This window comes from Salvelinus sp. IW2-2015, linkage group LG4p, assembly GCF_002910315.2.
Source record: "Salvelinus sp. IW2-2015 linkage group LG4p, ASM291031v2, whole genome shotgun sequence".
NCBI classification, from domain to species: domain Eukaryota; kingdom Metazoa; phylum Chordata; class Actinopteri; order Salmoniformes; family Salmonidae; genus Salvelinus; species Salvelinus sp. IW2-2015.
Genome location: NC_036841.1, coordinates 23501427 through 23526963, shown reverse-complemented (window position 1 = coordinate 23526963; position 25537 = coordinate 23501427). Strand labels below are relative to the sequence as shown.

Genomic DNA, 25537 nt, shown 5'->3' with positions numbered 1-25537 from the left:
GTATTCTGTTCAATAAATGACAAAGCAATTAATTCCTATGCAAAACCCAACAAGACCAAAGCAGATATACAGTATGAAGCCATCTTTTACAATAATATCTGCAGTGTGAGAGACTGATTCTCATGGCTCACTTTCTCTATACTGCACTTTCATACGCTGCTGAGTGAAGAGGACCGGTACCGTCAAGGACCTAATTTCCCACAGTGCAAAGGGGCTACAAAAACAGTCAACCCTCGTGTTGTCAGCAAGACTTCATTTTGGATCGATTAAACTGCTTGTAAGTATGGAAACTGCAACTGCACAAATGTAAAGTGTAATAATGTTACGGGGTAAAAGTATGTAGAAGAAAACACAGTGAAGACGATAAGAGGGACGCAGACCTGGGCAGGTTAACATGCATATTAGAAGACAGACTGATTTTAATATAAGCACTGGGCCTATCCTGACTGAGCAGGGCTAACGTAAGATGCTTTGTAAGAGTTCCTGGTCAGGTATCAGAGGCCTGTCCGTGGCTGTAGTGTTTCCACACACACACACACACCAATGTTAACCGCACAGTGGTGTCCTCTCTCAAAATCCTTAGACAGTTGAACCAAGAGTTGCACGAGGCCCCTGGAGTCAGTCAAGAAGGGGGGGGGGGGGGGGGTAGTGCACCCCTACCCTTCCATGTCATGTCCCAGACTACTCAACAACTCCAGTGCCAGACAACAGTAGTGGATCTGAAATGTAGTGGTGAGTGCATCAGCTTGAGATGCCAGGCAGGACAATGGATAGACGCTGAAGGCAACCAGCGATTGCATGGGGAAAGAGGGGTCAGTCTGGTCTGCTTGCAGGTCAGTTGGAGATCCCAGAAAAGGAAGCCCGTTTGGTTTCTCCATAAGGCCACAGTGTTGTACAGACTGGAGAGGCCAGGGCAGATGAGCAGGCCTTCACGCGACTCCTGGGATCCCGGTTCTGCACATTCTCCCAGTCACTCACCCAAGTCAGGTGGTCGGAGAAAGGAATCCCCCACCCTGTCCATTTCCTTGACTGTGGTTAGCGGCAAAAAAGCTGAGATCTACATTTGTCTCCACAGACGAGGGCGTCAGTCACAACCATGAATCCAGACGCCATTCTTAGCCCCCCAGGCCTGTATGTCCACGGCTGTCATGATGAGACCAAATGGGGACTGGCTACTGCACTACGTACAATAATATAGAAACCCCCCCACTCAGCCCAGTCTTTAAAGCCCAATTCCTTTCATATCACTATACAAGTGTATACATGTAATTACAGCTGATAGTGAGGTTAGTTCTCCATTGACACTGTTTCCTATTGAGTTATACATCCACAGCATGATGAGAATCCACAGGCAAAGTTGTGGAGTGAAATGTCAGGTAGGACGAAAAATCAGATCGACCTTTAGTTACAATATAGATCTATTTTTAAAATGTACAAGTACTTTATTTTCCTTCTTTAAGTTATTTTGGTGTGTGGGGGAGGAGAGGAGGGGAGTTGGCTTATTCTGAAGCAGTACTTCATATTTTTTCTGCATACAACCATTTTTATTTCTTTGTGAAATCTGGTGTAAAAAAGCCCCCCCAAAAAACAAATTATTCCCAAATCCAGTGGTTGTGTTGTTCCATTGAAGTGTTATGGGTGTTTCTGGAGGGCTGGTTGGGTCAGACTCCAGAGATTAGGTCAGAAGAAGGGATCTAGGAGGGGTGTGGTAAAACTGAGAAGGGGTTGATGGGTGGGGGGCAGCGAGGTTCAAAAGCTGTCCACCCAGGTACCCAACACTCGCTCTGCCAGCGTGCGGTTAACTGATACCAGCTGGATGGAAATGGAGAGAAAGATAGATTCATCATATTAGTGTAAAATAACAATTGATACCGAGTGGTTTACCAGCCATCAGAATGTTTAGGTGAAAATGTCTTGCATTGTTAAATACAGACGCTTATGAACCATACACCACAATGAAAGAAAATCCACTTCACCAAATAGAAATGCTCACAATTACACTGAAATATTTCAAACACTTTGTCGAAACTTCCAAAAAAGTTAACAATTTCATGCCAAATCCCATGATCACCGTACCTCTTCTCCAACCATGTTCCACATCTGAACCAATGGGAGACCAGTGTTGTTGTCGTAGTTTGTGACCTGGAAGAAAGGAAACAGCCAGAAGAGCAACCAATTACCTTCTGTGGAGCGTACAGTACATTACAGTACAGTATAGTGCAGTACAGTATAGTGCAGTACAGTAGAGTACAGTATAGTAGTGCATTAAAGTACAGTATATTAAAGTACAGTATAGTACAGTGCATTAAAGTACAGTATAGTACAGTGTCTTCCAGTTAGCTGCCTGGTGCTGGATGCTGTATTTTTGGTACCTGTGCAAGCAGTGCTACCCCTCTCGTCATCTCCTCCAGTGCAGAGGAGGCCTCAGTTGAAAAGCTCTTCTCTCCTGTGGATGGATGCATTTACAGACTTGTTAACATAAATGACAACAGCAGATTCGATGACCTTCCACAGGCAGGCTGACTTTGGAACAGTTTGACATTCAATTGGGAAAGTTTCTTGATTTTGGAGAGTGTCCTTGAGAATAAGACATCTATCGCAAGTAAACTGTACCATGTCATTTTATTTAGCTATTTGACATTATCAATTGTGATGTGATACCATGTCATTTTATTTAGCTATTTGATGTTACCTGGAAGGGGGGCGATGTTGTCCAGTAATACTTCTGCACCTTGGAACGGTAATGTTACGAAGTCTGACCTGAAAAGACAGATTTTAGAGCATTCAGTCAGTGTGCAGAAAGACACACCATCCCTTCTTACATAACATTCTGTTCTCTCTAAATATGACTAAACTTTTTGACCAGAGGGGGGCACAATTTCATAACAAAAAGGGTTGAATGAATACTATWTTTTTTTTTTGGACTTATATTTAACTAGGCAAGTCAGTTAAGAACATTCTTATTTACAATGACGGGCTACTATACCTAGCAGGACTGGTGTCTATTTTACCTAAACAAGTCAACTTCGGAAAGAAATTAAGGAAAATGGAATGAAAACAGCTTTGAAAGTATGGAAATGGAAATGAAAAAAGTATGGAAAAGTATGGAGTTCTTCTGAATTCCAGTTCTGACAACTTTCTCTGAATAGACTTGAGTTGGAWAGAAATTGCTCGCAACTCTGAAAATGTGCATCAACTAGACATGCTTTTTCAGCCTTCAGAGTCTGAGGGCTCACCTTATTTGCCGTAGTGTGTCAATCTTCACTCGGTCATAGCCGCCGTAGTCCACATATCGGATCTCAACCTCGCTGGTCTCTTTGTAGAAGGAGATGACCTGGGCTCTCCACCAGGCTTCCTCACCGGGCCAGGCCGGCGCCGCACAGATCACCCCCACTGAGACAGAGAGAGGGTAAGCATCGAGTCTGGATTACACACACAAAGCTGGTTCAAAAGACATCCATCCATGCACGTCCTCCTTGGGGGTCTCTTACCCTCAGCAGGCGAGGGCAGGGTGGTGTCTCTGGCTGGGAGTAACACAGGAACATCTGCTGGTCCAGGCTGCGCAGGGCGTGGTACGTAGGGTGTGTGTGCTGCTGGACGAAGAGGTGACCCGCCGATACAATGTTCACTACGATCACCTCCACGGTTACACCGCTGGGGAGCAGGAGCTGAGAGAAGAAACAGAGTTAAGTTAACACTTTCAAATGGAAGCCATAAGGCAGACATCTCATTCTTATGTTAAACCACTTTCTTTCAAATCAATTAGCAGCACCTTAACTGTCGTGCAAATAAAGCATGTTTGAACAGATTTGAGAGACGGAGAGAGACAGAAAGACAGAGACGGAGAGAAGGGAACCCTGCACAACCCTCCAGGCTCTCTAGGTACCATGCTCCACCCAGGAGTCATGGGCAGCGAGGGCAGCGTGAGCGGCAGAGGTGGGGGGCATAGAGGTTGGTCAGGTTCAAATCCTTAAACTTCTTCCCGATCAGGGACAATGCTTTGTCACCTGCTGCTGGAGCCTAGTAGGGCACACATTAAAACAGCAGAATTCTACTACCAGTACACTATCTAGAGCCAAGTGACTCATTTGCTCCTGACAGGAGAGACTACCCCACTCACCCTCTATGTGGCAGATCTGGAACTCTTGAGTGTAAGGCAGGTGTGGAGATGTAGATCTTTGCACCAGAGCTTTGCTTCAGGAAGCTCACGTATCGCCCCTGTTTCCCAATTAACCGACCCACCAGATGCTGAGAGAGCGAGAGAACAGAAACGGAAGAAGACATTACAAGGAGATATTGGGTTAGAATGAATGTGATAAGAGACTCATTTCTAAGGAACTAGTGGATTTTCCTCTGAATAGTAGTCAAGTCTCTGGGTGTGGGTGTTGGGATGGAGCAGGCTCACCTTTGGCACCTCAATCTCCCAAACGATAAGTTCAGAGCCCAGAGCCATGGCAGGGCTGCCACTACTGTCCCTAGCCCCCATGGTGCAGCCACTATCCACCGAGTCCATACTGTTCACATCCGAGCCTGAACACATCCAGACACACACACAGTCCTGAGTCAGACAGGTCTTTTACCAACTCACAATTACTCATCCAAACATGACTGGAGTCTAACCTAAACATGTACCCTAAAAAACAAAAACTGGATAAATGTAAAAAAATTAKATWAAATAAAGATAGACACCTGCACATTTACACACACAACTCAAAGTTTAAGACACATACAGCAGATCACCCACCCCACACATAAGTCATTGAGCTGTTAATCAAACAAATCACACACAGGGCATAACGGCCACTAACCCAACATTAATCCAAAGTCCACCCACACGTGCACACCACTATGGCTCTTACCAGGAATATCTGATCCCAGTCCTGCTCTGACAGACCAGAAACACAATGACACCTTCACTGGACTGTTATGAGTCTTCACCTTCTGTGTGACCGCTAACCTTTTCAGGAACACCCAGCAGGCTTTAGGTGTGGTTCTTCCCGTTTGTGACATCACAACTTGCCCCCTTAGCAAAAAGTACAGCTCCCCAAACACAGCTAGAGTCCCTACAGCCTCAGGGTGGTATCTAGTAGAAACACAGCTAGAGTCCCTACAGCCTCAGGGTGGTATCTAGTAGAAACACAGCTAGAGTCCCTATAGCCTCAGGGTGGTATCTAGTCGAAACACAGCTAGAGTCCCTATAGCCTCAGGGTGGTATCTAGTAGAAACCACAGCTAAGAGTCCCTACAGCCTCGGGGTGGTATCTAGTAGAAACACAGCTAGAGTCCCTATAGCCTCAGGGTGGTATCTAGTAGAAACACAGCTAGAGTCCCTATAGCCTCAGGGTGGTATCTAGTCGAAACACAGCTAGAGTCCCTATAGCCTCAGGGTGTATCTAGTAGAAACACAGCTAGAGTCCCTATAGCCTCGGGGTGGTATCTAGTCGAAAACACAGCTAGAGTCCCTATAGCCTCGCAGGGTGGTATCTAGTAGAAACACAGCTAGAGTCCTACTAGCCTCAGGGTGGTATCTAGTAGAAACACAGCTAGAGTCCCTATAGCCTCAGGGTGGTATCTAGTCGAAACACAGCTAGAGTCCTATAGCCTCAGGGGTATCTAGTCGTGAAAACACAGCTAGAGTCCCTATAGCCTCAGGGTGGTATCTAGTCGAAACACAGCTAGAGTCCCTATAGCCTCAGGGTGGTATCTAGTGAAACACAGCTAGAGTCCCTATAGCCTCAGGGTGGTATCTAGTAGAAACACAGCTAGAGTCCCTAAGCCTCAGGGTGGTATCTAGTAGAAACACAGCTAGAGTCCCTAAGCCCAGGGTGGTATCTAGTAGAAACACAGCTAGAGTCCCTACTAGCCTCAGGGTGGTATCTAGTAGAAACACAGCTAGAGTCCCTATAGCCTCAGGGTGGTATCTAGTGAAACACAGCTAGAGTCCCTACAGCCTCAGGGTGGTATCTAGTAGAAACACAGCTAGAGTCCCTACATCCTCAGGTGGTATCTAGTAGAAACACAGCTAGAGTCCCTATATGCCTCAGGGTGGTATCTAGTAGAAACACAGCTAGAGTCCCTATACCTCAGGGTGGTATCTAGTAGAAACACAGTAGAGTCCCTATATCCTCAGGGTGGTATCTAGTAGAAACACAGCTAGAGTCCCTATATCCTCAGGGTGGTATCTAGTAGAAACACAGCTGAGTCCCTAAGCCCAGGGTGGTATCTAGTGAAACACAGCTAGAGTCCCTATATCCTCAGGGTGGTATCTAGTGAAACACAGCTAGAGTCCCTATAGCCTCAGGGTGGTATCTAGTAGAAACACAGCTAGAGTCCCTATACCTCAGGGTGGTATCTAGTAGAAACACAGCTAGAAGTCCCTATATCCTCAGGGTGGTATCTAGTAGAAACACAGCTAGAGTCCCTATAGCCTCAGGGTGGTATCTAGTAGAAACACAGCTAGAGTCCCTATATCCTCAGGGTGGTATCTAGTGAAAAACACAGCTAGAGTCCCTATATCCTCGGGTGGTATCTAGTAGAAACACAGCTGATCCCTAAGCCTCAGGGTGGTATCTAGTGAAACACAGCTAGAGTCCCTATATCCTCAGGGTGGTATCTAGTGAAACACAGCTAGAGTCCCTATAGCCTCAGGGTGGTATCTAGTAGAAACACAGCTAAGTCCCTATATCCTCAGGGTGGTATCTAGTAGAAACACAGCTAGAGTCCCTATATCCTCAGGGTGGTATCTAGTAGAAAACAGCTAGAGTCCTATACTCAGGGGGTATCTAGTAGAAACACAGCTAGAGCCCTATACCTCAGGGTGGTATCTAGTGAAACACAGCTAGAGTCCCTATATCCTCAGGGTGGTATCTAGTAGAAACACAGCTAGAGTCCCTATCCTCAGGGTGGTATCTAGTGAAACACAGCTAGAGTCCCTATAGCCTCAGGGTGGTATCTAGTAGAAACACAGCTAGAGTCCCTATACCTCAGGGTGGTATCTAGTAGAAACACAGCTAGAGTCCTATACCTCAGGGTGGTATCTAGTAGAAACACAGCTAGAGTCCCTATATCCTCAGGGTGGTATCTAGTAGAAACACAGCTAGAGTCCCTATATCCTCAGGGTGGTATCTAGTAGAAACACAGCTAGAGTCCCTAAGCCTCAGGGTGTATCTAGTAGAAACACAGCTAGAGTCCCTATAGCCTCAGGGTGGTATCTAGTAGAAACACAGCAGAGTCCCTATAGCCTCAGGGTGGTATCTAGTAGAAACACAGCTAGAGTCCCTATATCCTCAGGGTGGTATCTAGTAGAAACACAGCTAGAGTCCCTATAGCCTCAGGTGGTATCTAGTAGAAACACAGCTAGAGTCCCTATAGCCCAGGGTGGTATCTAGTAGAAACACAGCTAGAGTCCCTATAGCCTCAGGGTGGTATCTAGTAGAAACACAGCTAGAGTCCCTATATCCTCAGGGTGGTATCTAGTAGAAACACAGCTAGAGTCCCTATATCCTCAGGGTGGTATCTAGTAGAAACACAGCTAGAGTCCCTATATCCTCAGGGTGGTATCTAGTAGAAACACAGCTAGAGTCCCTATATCCTCAGGGTGGTATCTAGTAGAAACACAGCTAGAGTCCTATATCCTCAGGGTGGTATCTAGTCGAAAAACAGCTAGAGTCCCTATATCCTCAGGGTGGTATCTAGTAGAAACACAGCTAGAGTCCCTATAGCCTCAGGGTGGTATCTAGTAGAAACACAGCTAGAGTCCCTATAGCCTCAGGGTGGTATCTAGTAGAAACACAGCTAGAGTCCCTATAGCCTCAGGGTGGTATCTAGTAGAAACACAGCTAGAGTCCCTATATCCTCAGGGTGGTATCTAGTAGAAACACAGCTAGAGTCCCTATATCCTCAGGGTGGTATCTAGTAGAAACACAGCTAGAGTCCCTATATCCTCAGGGTGGTATCTAGTAGAAAACACAGCTAGAGTCCCTATATCCTCAGGGTGGTATCTAGTAGAAACACAGCTAGAGTCCCTATATCCTCAGGGTGGTATCTAGTGAAACACAGCTAGAGTCCCTATACCTCAGGTGGTATCTAGTAGAAACACAGCTAGAGTCCCTATATCCTCAGGGTGGTATCTAGTGAAACACAGCTAGAGTCCCTATAGCCTCAGGGTGGTATCTAGTAGAAACACAGCTAGAGTCCCTATATCCTCAGGGTGGTATCTAGTAGAAACACAGCTAGAGTCCCTATATCCTCAGGGTGGTATCTAGTAGAAACACAGCTAGAAGTCCCTATATCCTCAGGGTGGTATCTAGTAGAAACACAGCTAGAGTCCCTATATCCTCAGGTGTATCTAGTAGAAACACAGCTAGAGTCCCTAAGCCTCAGGGTGTATCTAGTAGAAACACAGCTAGAGTCCTATAGCCTCAGGGTGGTATCTAGTAGAAACACAGCTAGAGTCCCTATAGCCTCAGGGTGGTATCTAGTAGAAACACAGCTAGAGTCCCTATATCCTCAGGGTGGTATCTAGTAGAAACACAGCTAGAGTCCCTATAGCCTCAGGGTGGTATCTAGTAGAAACACAGCTAGAGTCCCTATAGCCTCAGGGTGGTATCTAGTAGAAACACAGCTAGAGTCCCTATAGCCTCAGGGTGGTATCTAGTAGAAACACAGCTAGAGTCCCTATTCCTCAGGGTGGTATCTAGTAGAAACACAGCTAGAAGTCCCTATATCCTCAGGGTGGTATCTAGTAGAAACACAGCTAGAGTCCCTATATCCTCAGGTGGTATCTAGTAGAAAACACAGCTAGAGTCCCTATATCCTCAGGGTGGTATCTAGTAGAAACACAGCTAGAGTCCCTATATCCTCAGGGTGGTATCTAGTAAACACAGCTAGAGTCCCTATATCCTCAGGGTGGTATCTAGTAGAAACACAGCTAGAGTCCCTATAGCCTCAGGGTGGTATCTAGTAGAAACACAGCAGAGTCCCTATAGCCTCAGGGTGGTATCTAGTAGAAACACAGCTAGAGTCCCTATAGCCTTCAGGGTGGTATCTAGTAGAAACACAGCTAGAGTCCCTATATCCTCAGGTGGTATCTAGTAGAACACAGCTAGAGTCCTATATCCTCAGGGTGGTATCTAGTAGAAACACAGCTAGAGTCCCTATATCCTCAGGGTGGTATCTAGTAGAAACACAGCTAGAGTCCCTATATCCTCAGGGTGGTAAGTAGTAAAACAGCATCTAAAGACTAACTTCAACCTACACTATGAAGGGTAACTAGCCACCACACTGTTCTGTATTAGCCACCATCAACAGCAAAGAACATTAAGTAAAGAATACTATCACCTCAACTGTATGCTTTTTCTTTTGCTGGTGGCAGACTAGCTAGTAGTCACAACATGATTCTGCAAGCATTTCTTAGATGGGCCAAAACAGGTTGCCCACTTCAGACATTTACTCTTACAGCTACTATTTTGCGATCTCATTAGTTAGAATTGGAAAGGTACAGCACAGAAGCAGAGACCATTAAATTCCCTAGCCACAATTCACACAGACTTGCCTACTTCTGAATAGTTATTTTACCAGATCTAAGACCAAAGCCGGTGACTTTCCAAATGATAGTCCATGCAATCAAATATTCCCCTCAGCTTTTTAATGTTGTTAGATGTAWMRTAATGTTGAACAAAGGGCTCTCTGTGATGACACAGAAGGCACTCTTGTTCTGCCCTTAGTTTGCCCCAATGTCTGGAGAAACTACAAATAATGAAAAAGGAGGCCTTAGTTCCACGTAGGGAAGAGAGACCCTACGACAGAAGAGAGTCAATGAGTGTGTTCTGAGCCTCCATCACACGCTGTTTGGGAATTTGAGCAGCTGAGAAGCCATGTGTAGATCAGTGCTGCTATGAGCCTGACTCTACTACATGGTGTGGTCTGTAATCCTACCTCCAGACTGATCGGTCTCAGTCTCACTCATCCCGTGAGAACCGTTCCTCAGGGCCATCCCGTTGAGCCTCTTCACTTCGCCAACAGCCCCCAGCACATGGCCTGGTAGGGCTGCCATCACTTGTTCCGTGGGCACTACCTCTTCTGGGGCCTGGCGCAGACCACCCTCCCCCTCAGACATCCCTGACACCTGGATCAGATCCTCCTGGCTCTCCCTGCTCTGCTGGTCCTCAATGCTGACCCCATCCTCAGAGTGGCACGTACTGCAGGCTGAGTCCTCGGCCACCATCGCCCCTTCATTTCCCTTCAGTTTGTCCAGGTTGACAGGTACGCTGCTGGCCTCACGCCTCCCCTCCTGCGAGGATGCTGCTGCTGCCGCCCAGGGGTTATTCAGTGCGTTTGCTGTCCCCATTGGCTCCCATGCCGGGGCGGGCGGGCAACCGTTGGGCATCCCTTCTTTCTGCTGCGCTCTCCACTCCGTCTCAGCGTGGCTTATTGGGGAGGGCCCTTCCTCCATGTTCCTTGTGAGTGGCTCTTGCTCAGAGCATGGCCTCCCATTGGCCAGCGGGGTGCTTCTGCAGCAGGGCTCAGCAGCGGATTGGCCGAGCCAGGTCTCTGGACAGGAGGTAACACTGAGGACCTCCTGGGTGGCTGCCCAGATGACCTCAGTGATCAGACCTGCTGCCAGGTCCTCCAGCTCCTCGCTGCTGCAGGGGGCCCCGTTCTCCTGCTGGGGGCCTTGGGCTGGGAAGGCCGAAGTACTAGTCACAACAGCATGGTAGCCCTGCGAAGATGTGGGGGTCTCTGGGAAAAGAGGCTCATGTGTGACTACTTTCAGTGCCTGGGCCGGTGTCTCAGCTGGGATGAAGGACGAGGAGGGCAGCTCATCTTTGGTACTGCTGGAGGGGACCAGGAGGGCATCTTTAGCCACCAGCTCCACTTGTAGGTTCTGGGTGAAGGCCACTGCTGCCTCATGTGCTGCTGCCACCTCCCCCTCTGGCTCAGGCCTCTCTGCATTCATCAGGTCTGCTGCTGTGGAGGAACTAGTCGTGGCATGGGCCTTCTGGGAGAGTACAAGTGCTTCTGATGCTGTGGCCTCCTTCACTGAAGCAGGGACCTGCTCAGTAAACGTTGATTTCACCAGCTTTGTAACATAGGCAATGGCGACTGGCGGTCTCTGCCCAGTGGCTCCGTGTTCTCCCTGGAGAGCCCAGCTCTCCTTCCTGGTCTGTGTTGGTAAGGGTGAGGCTGCAGGAGAAGAACTGTTCCTGGGTGTCTGTTGGCACCTATCTACACAAGGGTCTGTGACTGCGTTGGCTCTGTCTGGGTGGTGGGAGGTCCTCTCTGTAGGTGAACATGTACTCTGTACCTCTACTGCCTGGGCCTTAATGGCCGGGATGTGAATCTGTGCTACGACCTCCTGTTCTGTTGACCTTTGCTCTTTGGCCTTGGATGGTCTGACTCTGCCGCTGCCTGTTCTCTCTCTGCAGCTGCTGGTTGTGGGGGTAGTGGCTTTGGCGCAGAGGGACACTATCCCTTTCTCTACCAGGCCGTTGCTGCCGTCACTGGGGGCCGGGGACGCCAGCAGGCCCATGGCCGCTGCCCCCTCCTCACTGTCATGGTTGGTGATTCGCTCTTTCTTGCGTGAGATGTACCACCACCAGCCTATAAGCGCCAGCACTCCAGGCAGCGTGTACGGGACAATAGACCGGAACCTCAGTGGCATCTCCTCAGGACCCTAGCAGCTACACCTGTAGAGCGAGAGGGAGAAAGAGAGCGAGAAAGGCTGAGGTTAGCTTACTGGAGGGAGAACTGTGAGTCTTTCAGTTTCACTCATTTGGAGTGCAGGATTATAGTGTCAAACAAGATATTCAAGTTAAGACAAAGTGGCTAACATTTTGAATAGCCTAAGTGTCTCATTTGACACACACCCCAAAAAATGGCATAATAAACCTGGGTAATATAGTGTAAAGACCATAGCAGGTATTCTATAGTGTGTGTAATCACACCCACAGCAACTAGAAGGGTGTGTGAGTGGCAAATAGATTCCAAATGCATCAGCCCTGTTCACACAGCTKTGACAATAAGCACGGCACTGGGAGAACAACATGTGATGGTCAAAAGGAAACTGTCCTATGGTAGCTTTGCCAAAAAGACTTACCAAAAAGGCTTTAAGGAAATAAATGCTTTAAAAACTATCAGGGCAGTTAACAGGTGGGAGCAGAGCTTCAAAGAAACTACTGAAATGAAGCCTGATAAGACGTTACTCCTGAGAATAGGCCTAGACTAACAAATGACTTACAGTAAAGTAGTGAAATCATTCCTGCAAATTCTTTTTCTCATGCCACACAACTTGAATTGATGAACTGCATAATGCTATGGGATACATAAAACACTGAAGACACAGCACTTTTGTCAACAGCTCCRGGTGAAGAAAGACAACAGCCTGAACCTAACATACATGTATGCCTATAAAAGCCCCATACTAGACATTGGTCACACCATGGTTTTCTATTGCCTCGTTGTGAAATGTTCAAAGACAGAAATTCCCAATTCCGTGGCTTAGAAGTAATATTCGTTTCTACTTGTGAACCAAAACAAGCTGCAACACAAAGATCTAGTTTTTAGCAGGAGGAGCGGCTGTGCCACCATCATGGCTAATGTTTAACCTCCCTGTACCTACTGGGCATGTCCAGCTCCTCCACTGCTGATTGGTCAAAGCACTCCATACTAAAAACATGAAGTCTGTGCATGCCTTTCCTTAACAGACCGAGAGCAGGTCCAGCCTGTAGAAGGAAGGAACACCCCCCCTCCCTTCTTTCACCAAGCCTACTAGGGTGTGTGGCAGCTGGGCTTCCACTGCCCCTGAGCAAGCACCAATACACACACACATACGAGCCAGGTCTGATCACCATGAACATGGACTTTGAACTATGTGTTCTGCGCGTTCCAGGCCACTGTAAAGCTGGAATTGACAGAGTCAGTCTACACTGTACAGGTAGACAGCCAGGGGCCATGATAGCCTATATGAATGTGAACTGTGTGTGAGGAGGCTCTAGTCACTGGGATTTTAACCATATTTCAGTTTCTTTATACCCCAAAACTGAGGCAGACAGACCTTTCCAATGGGCAGAAAATGAGGGCTTTCCTCTGCCATTTGTATGCGTCCATCACGTATTTCACCTGATGGAGGGTCCTATAAGAGGCTTGTTGATGAATGACATAGGATTATAGGTGAATGGTGGGCTGCCCTAAAAATGACTCAGGTAAAGATGTTGATGCGCAGGGGAAAAACAGGTAGCCTTCAAATGCCTCCAGAGAAACCAAAATCAGGGTTGTTTTCAGTGGGACAGAGAGATCAAAAATGAGGGTTTCTTAGACATGGTCACCAATGCTGCGTTTATACAGAGACCAATTTTGGTCTTTTAACCAATCACATCAGATAATTTCCAGAGCTGATCTGATTGGTCAAAAGACAAACTAGTAGGGGGAAAAAGGATTGCCTGTGTCAACCCATTTCAAAACCTGTTCTCCCTTTGTCATGACCCAGTAGCTTCTCTATCAAAACAGAGCCTCGGTGGCATGTTCCATAGTGAATGACAAGGTGCTTGGACCTGGTTAGCAAATTATACATCCCTTGCTGTCCATTTCAATATTCTCTGTAGGCAAATTATATAGATTATTGTGTAGCTTCTATCATTAGCATACACTGAGTATACAAAACATTAAGAACACCTGATCTTCCATGAAAGACTGACCAGGTGAAAGCTATGATCTATTATTGATGTCACACTCACATTAGTGTAGATGAAGGGGAGGAGACAGGTTAAAGGATTTTTAGGCCTGGATTATGTATGTGTTCCATTCAGAGGGTCAATGGGCAAGACAAAATATTTAAGTGCCTTTAAACAGGGTATTGTTGTAGGTGCCAGGCGCAACGGTTTGTGTAATGTAATTTGGGCTGCCCAATTTAGTTGACTGTTTGGTAGACCAAGATTTCTTCAGTTAAGCAGTCGCAATTCACCTTTTTTTCATAGTGCACAAGACACCTGTCTGKTTGGCACCTGTCTCAGTGGACTAATCCATTGCGGAGGCCACAGGGATGGCAGTCCATCACCCTAAAACATGTGAAATTGCATTATGTAAAAATAATGGTGCAACACTAAAATATTCTAATATTTTATAAGAAATGCGCTTTCTTCTGAGTTAGATATGGTCGCCGTCCTTGGTTCTGAAACAATCTTCATTGCGCTGTAGAATTCGCACCTTTCCCTATGTTGCTACGTGCATAATAGCTAAGTTTACCAGCATATTGGGATTGACAACAATGCGGCGGAGGCAGCAGCGACGAGGAAATAGCTCTTGCCTTAGCCTAATTGTCTAAGAAAATTGAGTAAAGAGGAAACTCCAATTTAATCAGGTCTATAATCTAATAGCCTAACTGTTAAATGTGCTTGGCTTTAAAAATCCTCCAAATATAGCTAAAGAAATAAGACAGCTCCTGCTTGTCTGAGTATTTGTTTAATATCCTAGTGATTCTGTCAGCGCCAAGCCTCTCACAACGCCAAAATGTCAGATAAAGCAATTTCACAGATTCAGCTGTTTTTAAATCTTTGCTATGCTGTAATAAAAGCTTTACAATTTTTGGGGTTAGAACAGAATGGCATTACTTATTATTTAGTGTTGTTTACACTGTCCCAAACAGGCAGAAAAATATTGTAACAGCACCTGTTCGTCACATAATATGCARGCAGCTCTCACTCATATACCCTCCTTTTTCTTGATCTCCTTATTACAATTATTATCATGATCCTCATTATCATAAGTCATGTTGTTATCATTAGTAGGCTTTGTATAGCAGCCTAGCATAACCATCACCAAGTTGTAGGCCTAAGAGAGTCTCCTGTTTAGCCTTAATACCTTACTTAGGCTGATATTTCAATAAAAAGGCTACTGTATCAATCAATCATTAATTAATTCATGCCATCACACAGCATACTAGACATTCATGCTTTGAAATGCAATCAAGCATTTTAGTTTTAAAATTAAACAAAGGGAGCTTTGAATATTTTGCCTAAAAAATTAACTGCAATTCAAAAATGCATGCAACTGTTTTAGTCTTCTGTAATAAAGGCTTTATATATATATTATTTTTAAGCAAATTAATGGGTGTGGTATATGGCTAATATACCACGGCTAAGGGCTGTTCTTATGCACAAAGCAACACCGAGTGCCTGGATACAGCCCTTAGCCGTAGTATATTGGCCAAATTGTTCAGGGGCAGAACGACAGATTTTTACCTTGTCAGCTCAGGGATTTGATCTGGCAACCTTTCGTTACTGGCCCAATGCTCTAACCACTAGGCTACCTGTGATCCTCTATTTTTCCCTCAAGCAAAGGGGAGGCCAGTGACATCAGAGTGCACTCATCAGACCAACTCCCTGAAGTATGCGTTTTGGGTACGATTACGTGTGTGTACTTATTTATACTTGGGATATTGTTTTTCAACAGGAAAAGTTCTGGAATACAAAAAAAAAAAAAAAAACGAAAATCCAGTGTCATAAATTGTTCTGACATTCACCTTTGACAAGGTTAGAATAACGGCCAACTACACACAGTTACTCCAGTACCTAATACAAGGATTTGGTTAGTCTTTCGCTCTGTGCACACCAACCATGTGTGCGTATTCCACTCCACACACAGCCTGCATATGCATGCCTAGCAGGCCTGACTGTAGACTCGAAAGAATCCAGATGAGATATGTACGACCTTGGAGGTAGACAAGGGAAGGGTCACTCGGCATTTGCTTTACACTTCACACTTCACACACCATTCAATGCACCGAGCACGAGCAGTTTATTACACAGCGATGCTGCACTTGGAATACGAGGCAACCTTGCAAAGCATACCTACGATAATAATGCTTCTCCCCCAGTCGAGAGATTTCTGGTCCGCAGTTGTAGGCTATCCTACGATAATTATTCCCATAGCAGTACTCTAAAATGCGGGACCATCAATAGTTAATTATAGGCCCTATAATAATAATTTTGTGATAGCGAATATTTAAATTACAGTTTCATTGCAAAACGACAGCGTCCCATAAAACCAGACCTCTGAATTAAAGTGTCAGGCTACAATTGCCTAGACGTTGCTACGGGGCTTCAGAAATAGCCTATGCACCGCTACTTGATAACCTACAGCAAGGCTATAGCTACACATTGTCATTCCAAAGCGGACTGACAAATGACGCGGTTAAATGTAGGCTAACTGGCAAAGTTTCGAGGCTCCCAGTGCTTGAGCAATAGCTGCATAATGTCTGGGCATGGTAACTTGCTAGCTATGACCTACACATTGAGTGTAATAAAAACATGGTAGGCCGCTGCACTTGATGATTTACAATGTAACGTTATCAAGTTAGCCCTACACTATTGTAACAAACACGGATGAACCCGTTAAAAACCCATGGACCACGAGTTAAAAATCAAAACATTATTACATTCATGATTTAACCAAACATATAGTCGAGATCTTGGTGAAACAGTGCATTTACGTGCCTAATTCATTAAGCCACCATTAGAATACGGTTAGCCATCTTCGTTGAGTCTGAACTATGACTGACACCCCATTCAGTGTTGACGCTAGGCATGCGACAAACGGTTCCGCTACAATGTAGGGGCAATATCATTTCAATTGTGTCCTGGCAGAGAATCAAGACAGTAGTTCGTGACCAAACGTCGCATATATCTTGCATTATGATCTTGTCGCCATGTAGGCTAGCCTGGCAATGCTAGGCTAACTCTGCATCGTGGGCCTCGAAACCTTCACGTTAGCTTGCTAACTGGACATGATGGATAGCCACCTTGTTTGCTAGCAATTCACATGATCCGTCCAAGCAAACTCATACACACAAAATGGTGACTACAGACCACAAAATTAACATAAAATGTATATTTTGAGTCCGTTGTCATTTTAGAACGCAGAATAAACTACATAGTTCGATGTCTGCGTGAATTATACACTCAATGACATGGGCTGCAGATTTCTAAAGTGGCAGACCATTTAAAACCAATTTAATAAAACAACGACTGTTCCATTTCTTGGAATGGAACACTTAGTAGCGCAACATTGTAGCCAACCGGCTAAACAACCCGAGATATTTAGACAGACTACATATCAATCTGACATCTGTGGGCCCATGGCTGTCAATTTTACACCAACACTTTTGGATTATACTTACAGTATTTAAACGTCCACCGTGCCGCCACAGTGAATTAAATGATCGTGATATGTTACGTTTTCCGGGCCCAACTAAATCCCAACGTGTTCCCCTACACTGTGTCTGTGTCTCTTTCTCTATCCTCCCCACGTGTTGACCGTCCAAGCACTAGACTCTAACAACAGACCTAACAGCTGATCAAACCTCGCGATAATGGTGCAGAAGAGAGACGACAATAGAGAAGGTAGTCTCGCGGAGTTAGACAGATGCAGTCAAGTTTTATCGTAATTAAGGACACAATTATCTCCCAGTAGTCCTTTAACCTTTAACTAAATAATGTAATTTGATATGAAACTGATGTCTTTGCAGTACATTGTCTCATTGGACACAACGAGAGAAGTCCAGTGGAGGCTGCTGGGAGGAGGACGGCACATAATGTCTGGAACGGAGTAAATGGAATGGCATCAAATACGAATCCATTAAATTCCGCTACAGCTAGTACCAATAGCCCGTCCTTCCCAATTAGTGCGCCGCCAACATGTGGGTTTATCTCAATAGCACTCTCCTTGCGTCCTCTCTCCTCGCCACCTTCTCAAAACCCATTGGATGAGAAAGCCAGAAGTCCCTGCCCTCTGACCTTTTCCTCCAATGGGGTTTGAGGAAGAGCGGGGGCACGAGGAGTATGCAATTGAGACTCTCCCATAGYCCTTGGTTGTGCTCTGCATTGTAGATTTTCCTCATGAACACTTCCACTACCAATAACTTCAGTAGGCGTTAACAAATCATGGCTTTTAAGTGGAGAGCAAAACTTTTATTAACAATGGAATAATTAAATGTATGTGTTATACACATTATACAGTAAATTACTGCTTTACAAAAAAAGAAATTATACAATATTATCACAAGTATTTACAGTATAGTAAATATACAATTTTCAAATTGTACACAAAATGTGAATATACCACGTAAAGAAAAACATTCGGAACAACACTCCAGTGACAAAATATTTTGCACCTCAAATAAAACATGCCACATTTTATGATATTCAACTTCACAAAACCCTTGCCTGTGAATCAGAATAGTGCATGCCAACCACTCATTTAAGAGTCTATGGTTACTCGCYATATATGTCCTTGTCATCCCAATGGACACCAAAAGGCCATTCTAGATCCTATGGAAAACTGACATGTTCTGACGGTTACTCTGTTGATTAATTCATCCAAGCTATTTGCCCTGACAGTTGTCTAATCTTAGTTCTCACATGGATTCAAAAACAATATTTATTCATTTATTTGGTTTCCTTGTTATCCAATTGTGTAAATTGCGTTTGGTACCCTTCTTAAGTTCTGAGATACAGTACCAGTTTGGACACACCTACTCATACCAGGGTTTTTATTTAGTTTTACTATTTTCTATATTGTACAATAATAGTGTAGACATCACAACTATGAAATAACACATATGGAATCATGTAGTAACCAAAAAGAAGTGTTAAACAAATCCAAATCCATTATATATTTGAGATTCTTCAAAGTAGCCACCCTTTGCCTTGACAGCTTTGTACACTCTCTCTCACTCACACACACACACAAAAGTAATCATTATTCGTTAAGAGCAACATTTCTAAAACATGTTTTGAATCAATGGATATCATCATTATCCTTTCCCATAGTGCAAGCTAGTCTTTGGTGCAGTGTCCCTTGGATCTGACGCAAGGGCATCTGGGATTGAGGTCCTGTCCCAATGACTGTTCATTAACAGCCGTTCCCAACCCTTCCATGTCTGCAGACACTAAGGGTCAGGAATCTAGATGGGTATACGCGGTGTAATGGTGGAGCTTCCACCATATAGCCTTACTGATATGCATAAATGAAAAAGTTATGATCAAGAGGAAGGGTGTGAATGACTCTGGTACTTTAGAGGAACAATGACTTTCAGACAAAGTAATGGCCGCCCTCATTTCCCCTCACTACTTTTCATTTGGCCATAGGAGATAACTCACAGGTAGAATTCATTCAACCAGAGAGAAGAGACACCTCTGTGTATGTGAGTAGGAAATCAGGAAAACGTATTGGAATTTTATCAAACCAGAACTTCAATGCAATCAACTCTGTATCACACAATCTTAAGACAGGTGGTAGACTTGAACAGTGATCAACAGCAATATTTTGATGTACAGTTGATGTCGGAAGTTTACATACACTTAAGTTGGAGTTATTAAAACTCCTTTTTCAACCACTCCACAAATTTCTTGTTAACAAACTATAGTTTTGGCAAGTCGGTTAGGACATCTACTTTCTGCATGACAAGTCATTTTTCCATCAATTGTTAACAGACAGATTATTTCACTTATAATTCACTGTATCACAATTCCAGTGGGTCAGAAGTTTACAAACACTAAGTTGACTGTGCTTTTAAAAAGCTTGGAAAATTCCAGAAAATTATGTCATGGCTTTACAAGTTTCTGATAGGCTAATTGACCTAATTGGAGTCAATTGGAGGTGTACCTGTGGATGTATTTCAAGGCCTACCTTCAAACTCAGTGCCTCTTTGCTTGACATCATGGGGAAATCAGCCAAGACCTCAGAAAAAACATTGTAGACCTCCACAAGTCTGGTTCATCCTTGGGAGCAATTTCCAAACACCTAAAGGTACCACGTTCATCTGTACAAACAATAATACGCAAGTATAAACACCATGGGACCACACAGCCGTCATACCGCTCAGGAAGAAAACACGTTCTGTCTCCTAGAGACGAACGTACTTTGGTAAGAAAAGTGCAAATCAATCCCAGAAAAACAGCAAAGGACCTTGGGAAGATGCTGGAGGAAACACTTACAAAAGTATCTATATCCACAGTAAAACGAGTCCTATATCGACATAACCTGAAAGGCCGCTCAGCAAGGAAGAAGCCAATGCTCCAAAACCGCCATAAAAAAGGCAGACTACGGTTTGCAACTGCACATGGGGACAAAGATTTTACTTTTTGGAGAAATGTCCTCTGGTCTGATGAAACAAAAGTAGAACTGTTTGGCCATAATGACCATCGTTATGTTTGGAGGAAAAAGGGGGATGCTTGCAAGCTGAAGAACACCATCCCAACCGTGAAGCACAGGGGTGGCAGCATCATGTTGTGAGGGTGCTTTGCTGCAGGAGGGACTGGTGCACTTCACAAAATAGATGGCATCATGAGGTAGGAAAATTATGTGGATATATTGAAGCAACATCTCAAGACATCAGTCAGGAAGTTAAAGCTTGGTTGCAAATTGGTCCTCCAAATGGACAATGACTCCAAGCATACTTCCAAGTTGTGGCAATATTGCTTAAGGACAACAGAGTCAAGGTATTGGAGTTGCCATCACAAAGCCCTGACTTCAATTCTATAGAAAATGTGGTCAGATCTGAAAAAGCGTGTGCGAGCAAAGAGGCTTACAAACCTGACTCAGTTACACCAGCTCTGTCAGGAGGAATGGGCCAAAATTCACCCAACTTATTGTGGGAAGCTTGTGGAAGGCTACCCGAAACGTTTGACCCAAGTTAAACAATTTAAAAGGCAATGCTACCAAATACTAATTGAGTGTATATAAACTTCTGACCCACTGGGAATGCGATGAAATAAATAAAAGTTGAAATAAGTCACTCTATACTATTATTCTGACATTTCACATTCTTAAAATAAAGTGTTGATCCTAACTGACTTAAGACAGGGAATTTTTACTAGGATTAAACGCATTTGGCTAAGGTGTATGTAAACTTCCGACTTCAACTGTATATTATGTCAATTTAAGTATTCAAGTAGTTGCTAATACTGATGGGGTTTGGCATATTACTTAATTTTCCTAGTCACGGTCAGAACTGTAAACCAATCCAAATGAAATATAGTGAAAAAATGATACAAATCAATAAAATAAAGGCCTTTAAATATTTACAAGTTTATACAGTATCTTGAAATTCATATTCTTGCATGGCAAATGTTTAAAAAATAATAGCTTCAATATTTAGTGAGGACTATCTGTACAGGTTAAATACTTTCAGGCAGCAGGGTATTATTGGAGATAGTATACTTGATGATCATGACATAGTTAACGCACCTCTACATTCACCTAGAGTCAACATAATAGTCTCTATATAATTAGTACCTGTTCTTTTCCAGACCAAGGCTTCACTTTATTTGAAACATAATTATACACATCGGAAAACCCTGACAAAGGCACACCATGGATAAAACAACCCAATTATTATTATTGAGTATATCCTTTCTGTACATCTATATACATAAATATGTACACAACTGGGAAGAATCAAAATGACAATGTGCATCCAAATCCAGGTTTTAAGACTGTGGTTTGAAGGTTTTGCTTACGACATTTGGTCAACCCAGCATAGATGGAGGTGGCGACTGCAGCCTTGCTGTGAGGTGGTGGTGTGAGGCAGTAGTGGGGTTGGTTTGGAGTAGACTGTGGGGTTGGAGCTGAGGCAAGATCCTGTCCTTCAGTTTCAGTATACAGGTTCAAAATCCCTCAATTTTTTTCAATGTCATAATGGTCCAACACGGACGCCTACATTGATTCGCCCAGTCATCTTCCTATGTCACATAATGCAGCAGTCACCAAACATCATGTTGTCCAGTTCTTACACTGAATAAGTTATGTATGTATGTGTATATATATATGTGTATATATATATAAATAACCGATATCTGGATTCTTTGAGAATTCAACAGAAAGAGCAAAAAAATCAAGATGACTACTGAATGAATGGATTATTTCAGTCACCTTGACAGTTTCAGTCCTTTTAATGAACAAAAAATAAATTAAAAAAATCTTGGCCCAACTTTCTGTACGCAAATAACTTCACCCATCCAAATCTCTCATGTTGCAATGCTCCAGATGCCTGACAACCAAAGGAACACAAGAGACAAACGCAGCTACTTCCCCAAAACAACACTGATCCTCAGGTTGATCCATCATGAAAACAACGAAACAAAAAGGGTAAAAAGAGGAGTGCAGGAAGATGTGTGGCATGGTGGGCCAGGAGAGGCCTTCGGATGGCTTTTGCTCTCTCCATCGCTCTTTGTCTCATACTATCTTCTTAATGCTAGGCCTTTTGAAGCTGCCTGAGCTGCGCTGTTTCTGCACCTGACTGGCAGAGCCATGGCGGATCCTTCCACTGGTGGAGAGAGCCGCGCTGGGGGAGAGCTTCACATTCTCCTTATCCACGCCTGGACAGAGGGAAGAAGAGAATAGAGAGGGAAAACGAGAAGAGAAGGGAGAGTCATTCTCAGTCACTCAGATTCAATACCACTGTTAAAGAGCAGATGGCGCCGTGTCATAGCTTTGGTATAAAACTAAAGACATATTCTCACCCTGAATGAATTCAACATCTCCATCTTCCTCTACATTGTCAGACAGAGAACACAAGTTACCCTCTAATAAAGTATTTTATTGTTGAATGGTAATTCTGCCCCCAGACCCTTATTCCTTTCTTACAACCACACCAGCACAAACAACAAGATCACCCTTTCCTTGGCAGTGGGTGGCAGATTTTAAGATGCTATTCTGGCATTGGGTACAGTTAGTGGATTTCTCACACTCACTTTTCACATTAGATTAGTCATTTTGGTGTTTTTTACTAAGGGGGATGAGGTTACTTGAACTTGTTTGACTTCTGGGGTCACAAGGTCAAAGAGGAAGAGTACCTGGGAGGAGGTGTGGCGCAAAAACGGCTGACTTAGAGCAAGGCAGAGAGGCTTCACAGAGAGAGAAAGAGACAGAGAAACAAGAAAGAATGAACACAGCAACTGAGGAGATGAAAAACACATTAAAACAAGGGTAACAGAACAAAAACAGGGAGAGAATGAGAGTCAAATAACACTAAATGAAAAAATAAACAGACAGCAAGATGGATCTTTAGCATTGACGTGAAGAAATTAAGAGATTTCAATGAGGTGGTTTTCAGATGAAATGGTTTTCAGATAGACCGTTGAAAAGTAACCAGAAACAGAGTGTAACGCAAAGACAATCCCTGGTGGTGTTTTAAATGGCATGAATAACTGTATGAAAGTCTACTAAGAATGAAATGTATATTTTTCTGTGGAAAGGCTAACAATATATTACAACTACTTCAGCCATATAGCACTGATACATAGCAATAATACAAACCATTAATTCTACAAGTAATAACAAAAACACTGGTATTAGCTAGGTGATTCTAAAAGCTAGCAGCTAGCATAGTGAGAACAACAGACAGAAATGGACACGTGATGCGAGTTACCACAATTTGCAAACTGGGGCTAGCGTTAGCGGCCCCAGAGATGCTCCATGGTTGTAATTTGTACCAGATGTTTTTGTTGGGATGGGAGAGAGTTGGGGACCGTCTATAGACTACACCACAGCGAGTAGAGCATGATGGGGAGGTTACAAACAGACCAGACCCAGAGAGAGAGGGAGGGGATTAGCACGACAGACAGTCGACACACGCAACATAAAAAATGAAATATCTGAAATGTTTGATGGTGCTAACTAAGTACCCCTGCATATTTCAAACACACTACATTTCAGCATTTGTCCAAGTAATTATGTTGTTTTTGGCAATAGTTAAAATCTTGCAGTGCTTTTCTGACATCTTGCAACATTTGATATCTTTAGTGCACAGCAGTAGCAGCATCATCATCATATTGTCATAAGAGATATCAGCATCAGTTTCAGATGTAGAGAAAACTAGCGGGAGACCTAGAAATAACCCACAGCAACAGCTTGCCTCGAGATACTCTACAGAACACCTTACATTGGTAGGACTCAGCCAGCATCATAAGTAGGATGTTAGTGGTGTATTTGTGTGTCGGCCTCTATGTATAAATTATGTTTGTGTGTGCTCTAGGGGCACTGGTCTGCTGTTGAGCCTGTGTTACTCCCAGGGTGGATCAGTAAATATTGTGTTCACGCATGTATACTATGCTAACCTGGAGAGTGCTGCGAGGTGGCCAGGGAGGTCATGGAGTTGGAGAGGTTGAGGTTAGCGGTGATGCTGAGCTGGCTCTGGGTGACGGGGGGGTAGGGGGAGGTGGGGGTACGGAGCTGCTCCTCGCTCCTCTCCTCCTCTGTACCAGGCAGGTAGCGGTCAATCAAGGCCTCCAGGAACTTCACAATCAGCTCAGCGTAGTCTGGGATCTGAGTTTGCTGCTGGTTTGACATGGGATGGAGAAAGGAGGAGGAGGGGGGTAGAGGTAGAGAAAAGGAGATGGATAATGTCAGGTAGGGGGGTAGAATAGAGAGAGTGAGTATGAGAGGAACACAGGCCAACAAGTATCAGTCTAACCATCTTAAGTCTCCTTGAGCTAAATCACAGGAGACATTGATCCTCAGCCTTTGGCCAGGCTTGAATAGTTGTTTCCTGACTGACTTTCCCGCAAACAAGCTGATGGCAAATGGCACCTTTTGTTTGTTGGAGGAAAGTGAAGCGAGGGATAATGGGTACACAGTGAAAGCAGAGCGAGTCTAAGAGCCCCTACAAGCTTCAAAGGGCCACGTACAGTATTCTGTAGTGATGGGGCGGATCAATACAGTTTCATATAGGGATATTTCTGCAGCAGACATATGGTGAGCAATATGTTTGGAACATCAAATTGCAATAAAATCACAGTATTGAATAGCAATACATATCATATTGGCACCTAAGTATCGTGAAGTTTCGGACAACTCCAAACCCTAGTATTCTGCCCTCTGAGGAGTAAAAATAGGCAGACTAGGTACAGTGACCGAACAGTTCTGCATTTGATATAATACACAGTCATTTAGCAGACGTTTTGATCCAAGCTGATTCACAATCAACATGTATTATGTGGGGCCCCATTCTGAAACCAGACCTGCAACTCTGGTGTTGCTAACACTACAGAACCATCAGAGCTAGAAGCATCCCCTTGTTCCTGCTTGGCCTATTTACTCAGAACCATCATAAAGGGAAACTGATGTGGCCAGAGGGGAGACTGGGGAAGGGGGGGTAGAGAGAGAGGAGGATTTCCAATAAATCTTGGGGCAATCGGCAGGCTCCCTGGCAAGGCAGTAACTGCTTACTGGGGCCGAATTCTTCCAGCACGGCCGCACTGCCTTGGGGAGAATGAAAGGGAAATATGAGGGCAATGAATCATACCTTTGAGAAGGGTCCGGCAAACCTCCAAAGTCCGTTGAAGCCGAAGCCTGTGTGTGGGAGAGAGAAAGTAATGGAGGGAGGAAGGTATCATTGGCAATGTTATACTGCTAAAGAAGAAAACACTACATAACAGTCAGGGGAGAGGGAGGGGGCAGAGAGAGAGGAGAGAGAGAAAGGGACGGGGCAGAGGGAGATGAAGGATGAGAGTTGAGCGGTAGAGAAGGAGATGGGGACAGAG

General features: G+C 44.4%; 1 protein-coding gene and 1 pseudogene across 2 annotated transcripts in view; both read right to left on the bottom strand.

The window, feature by feature from the left end:
• Nucleotides 1-1366: 1366 nt before the first annotated feature.
• LOC111960724 (A-kinase anchor protein 1, mitochondrial-like) lies at nt 1367-17316 on the bottom strand (annotated as a pseudogene).
• Nucleotides 17317-20553: 3237 nt separating this feature from the next.
• Nucleotides 20554-25537, bottom strand: part of LOC111960720 (neurofibromin) — a 104949-nt gene continuing 99965 nt past the window's right edge. For both annotated transcript variants that reach the window (XM_023982909.2, XM_023982910.2), the window contains 2 exons: nt 24113-24329; nt 20554-22372 (listed from right to left, as the gene is read on the bottom strand). In XM_023982909.2, coding sequence (XP_023838677.1) covers nt 22230-22372; nt 24113-24329 — 360 coding nt within the window. In that variant the 3' untranslated portion in view covers nt 20554-22229. The remainder of the gene's footprint in view (nt 22373-24112; nt 24330-25537) is intronic.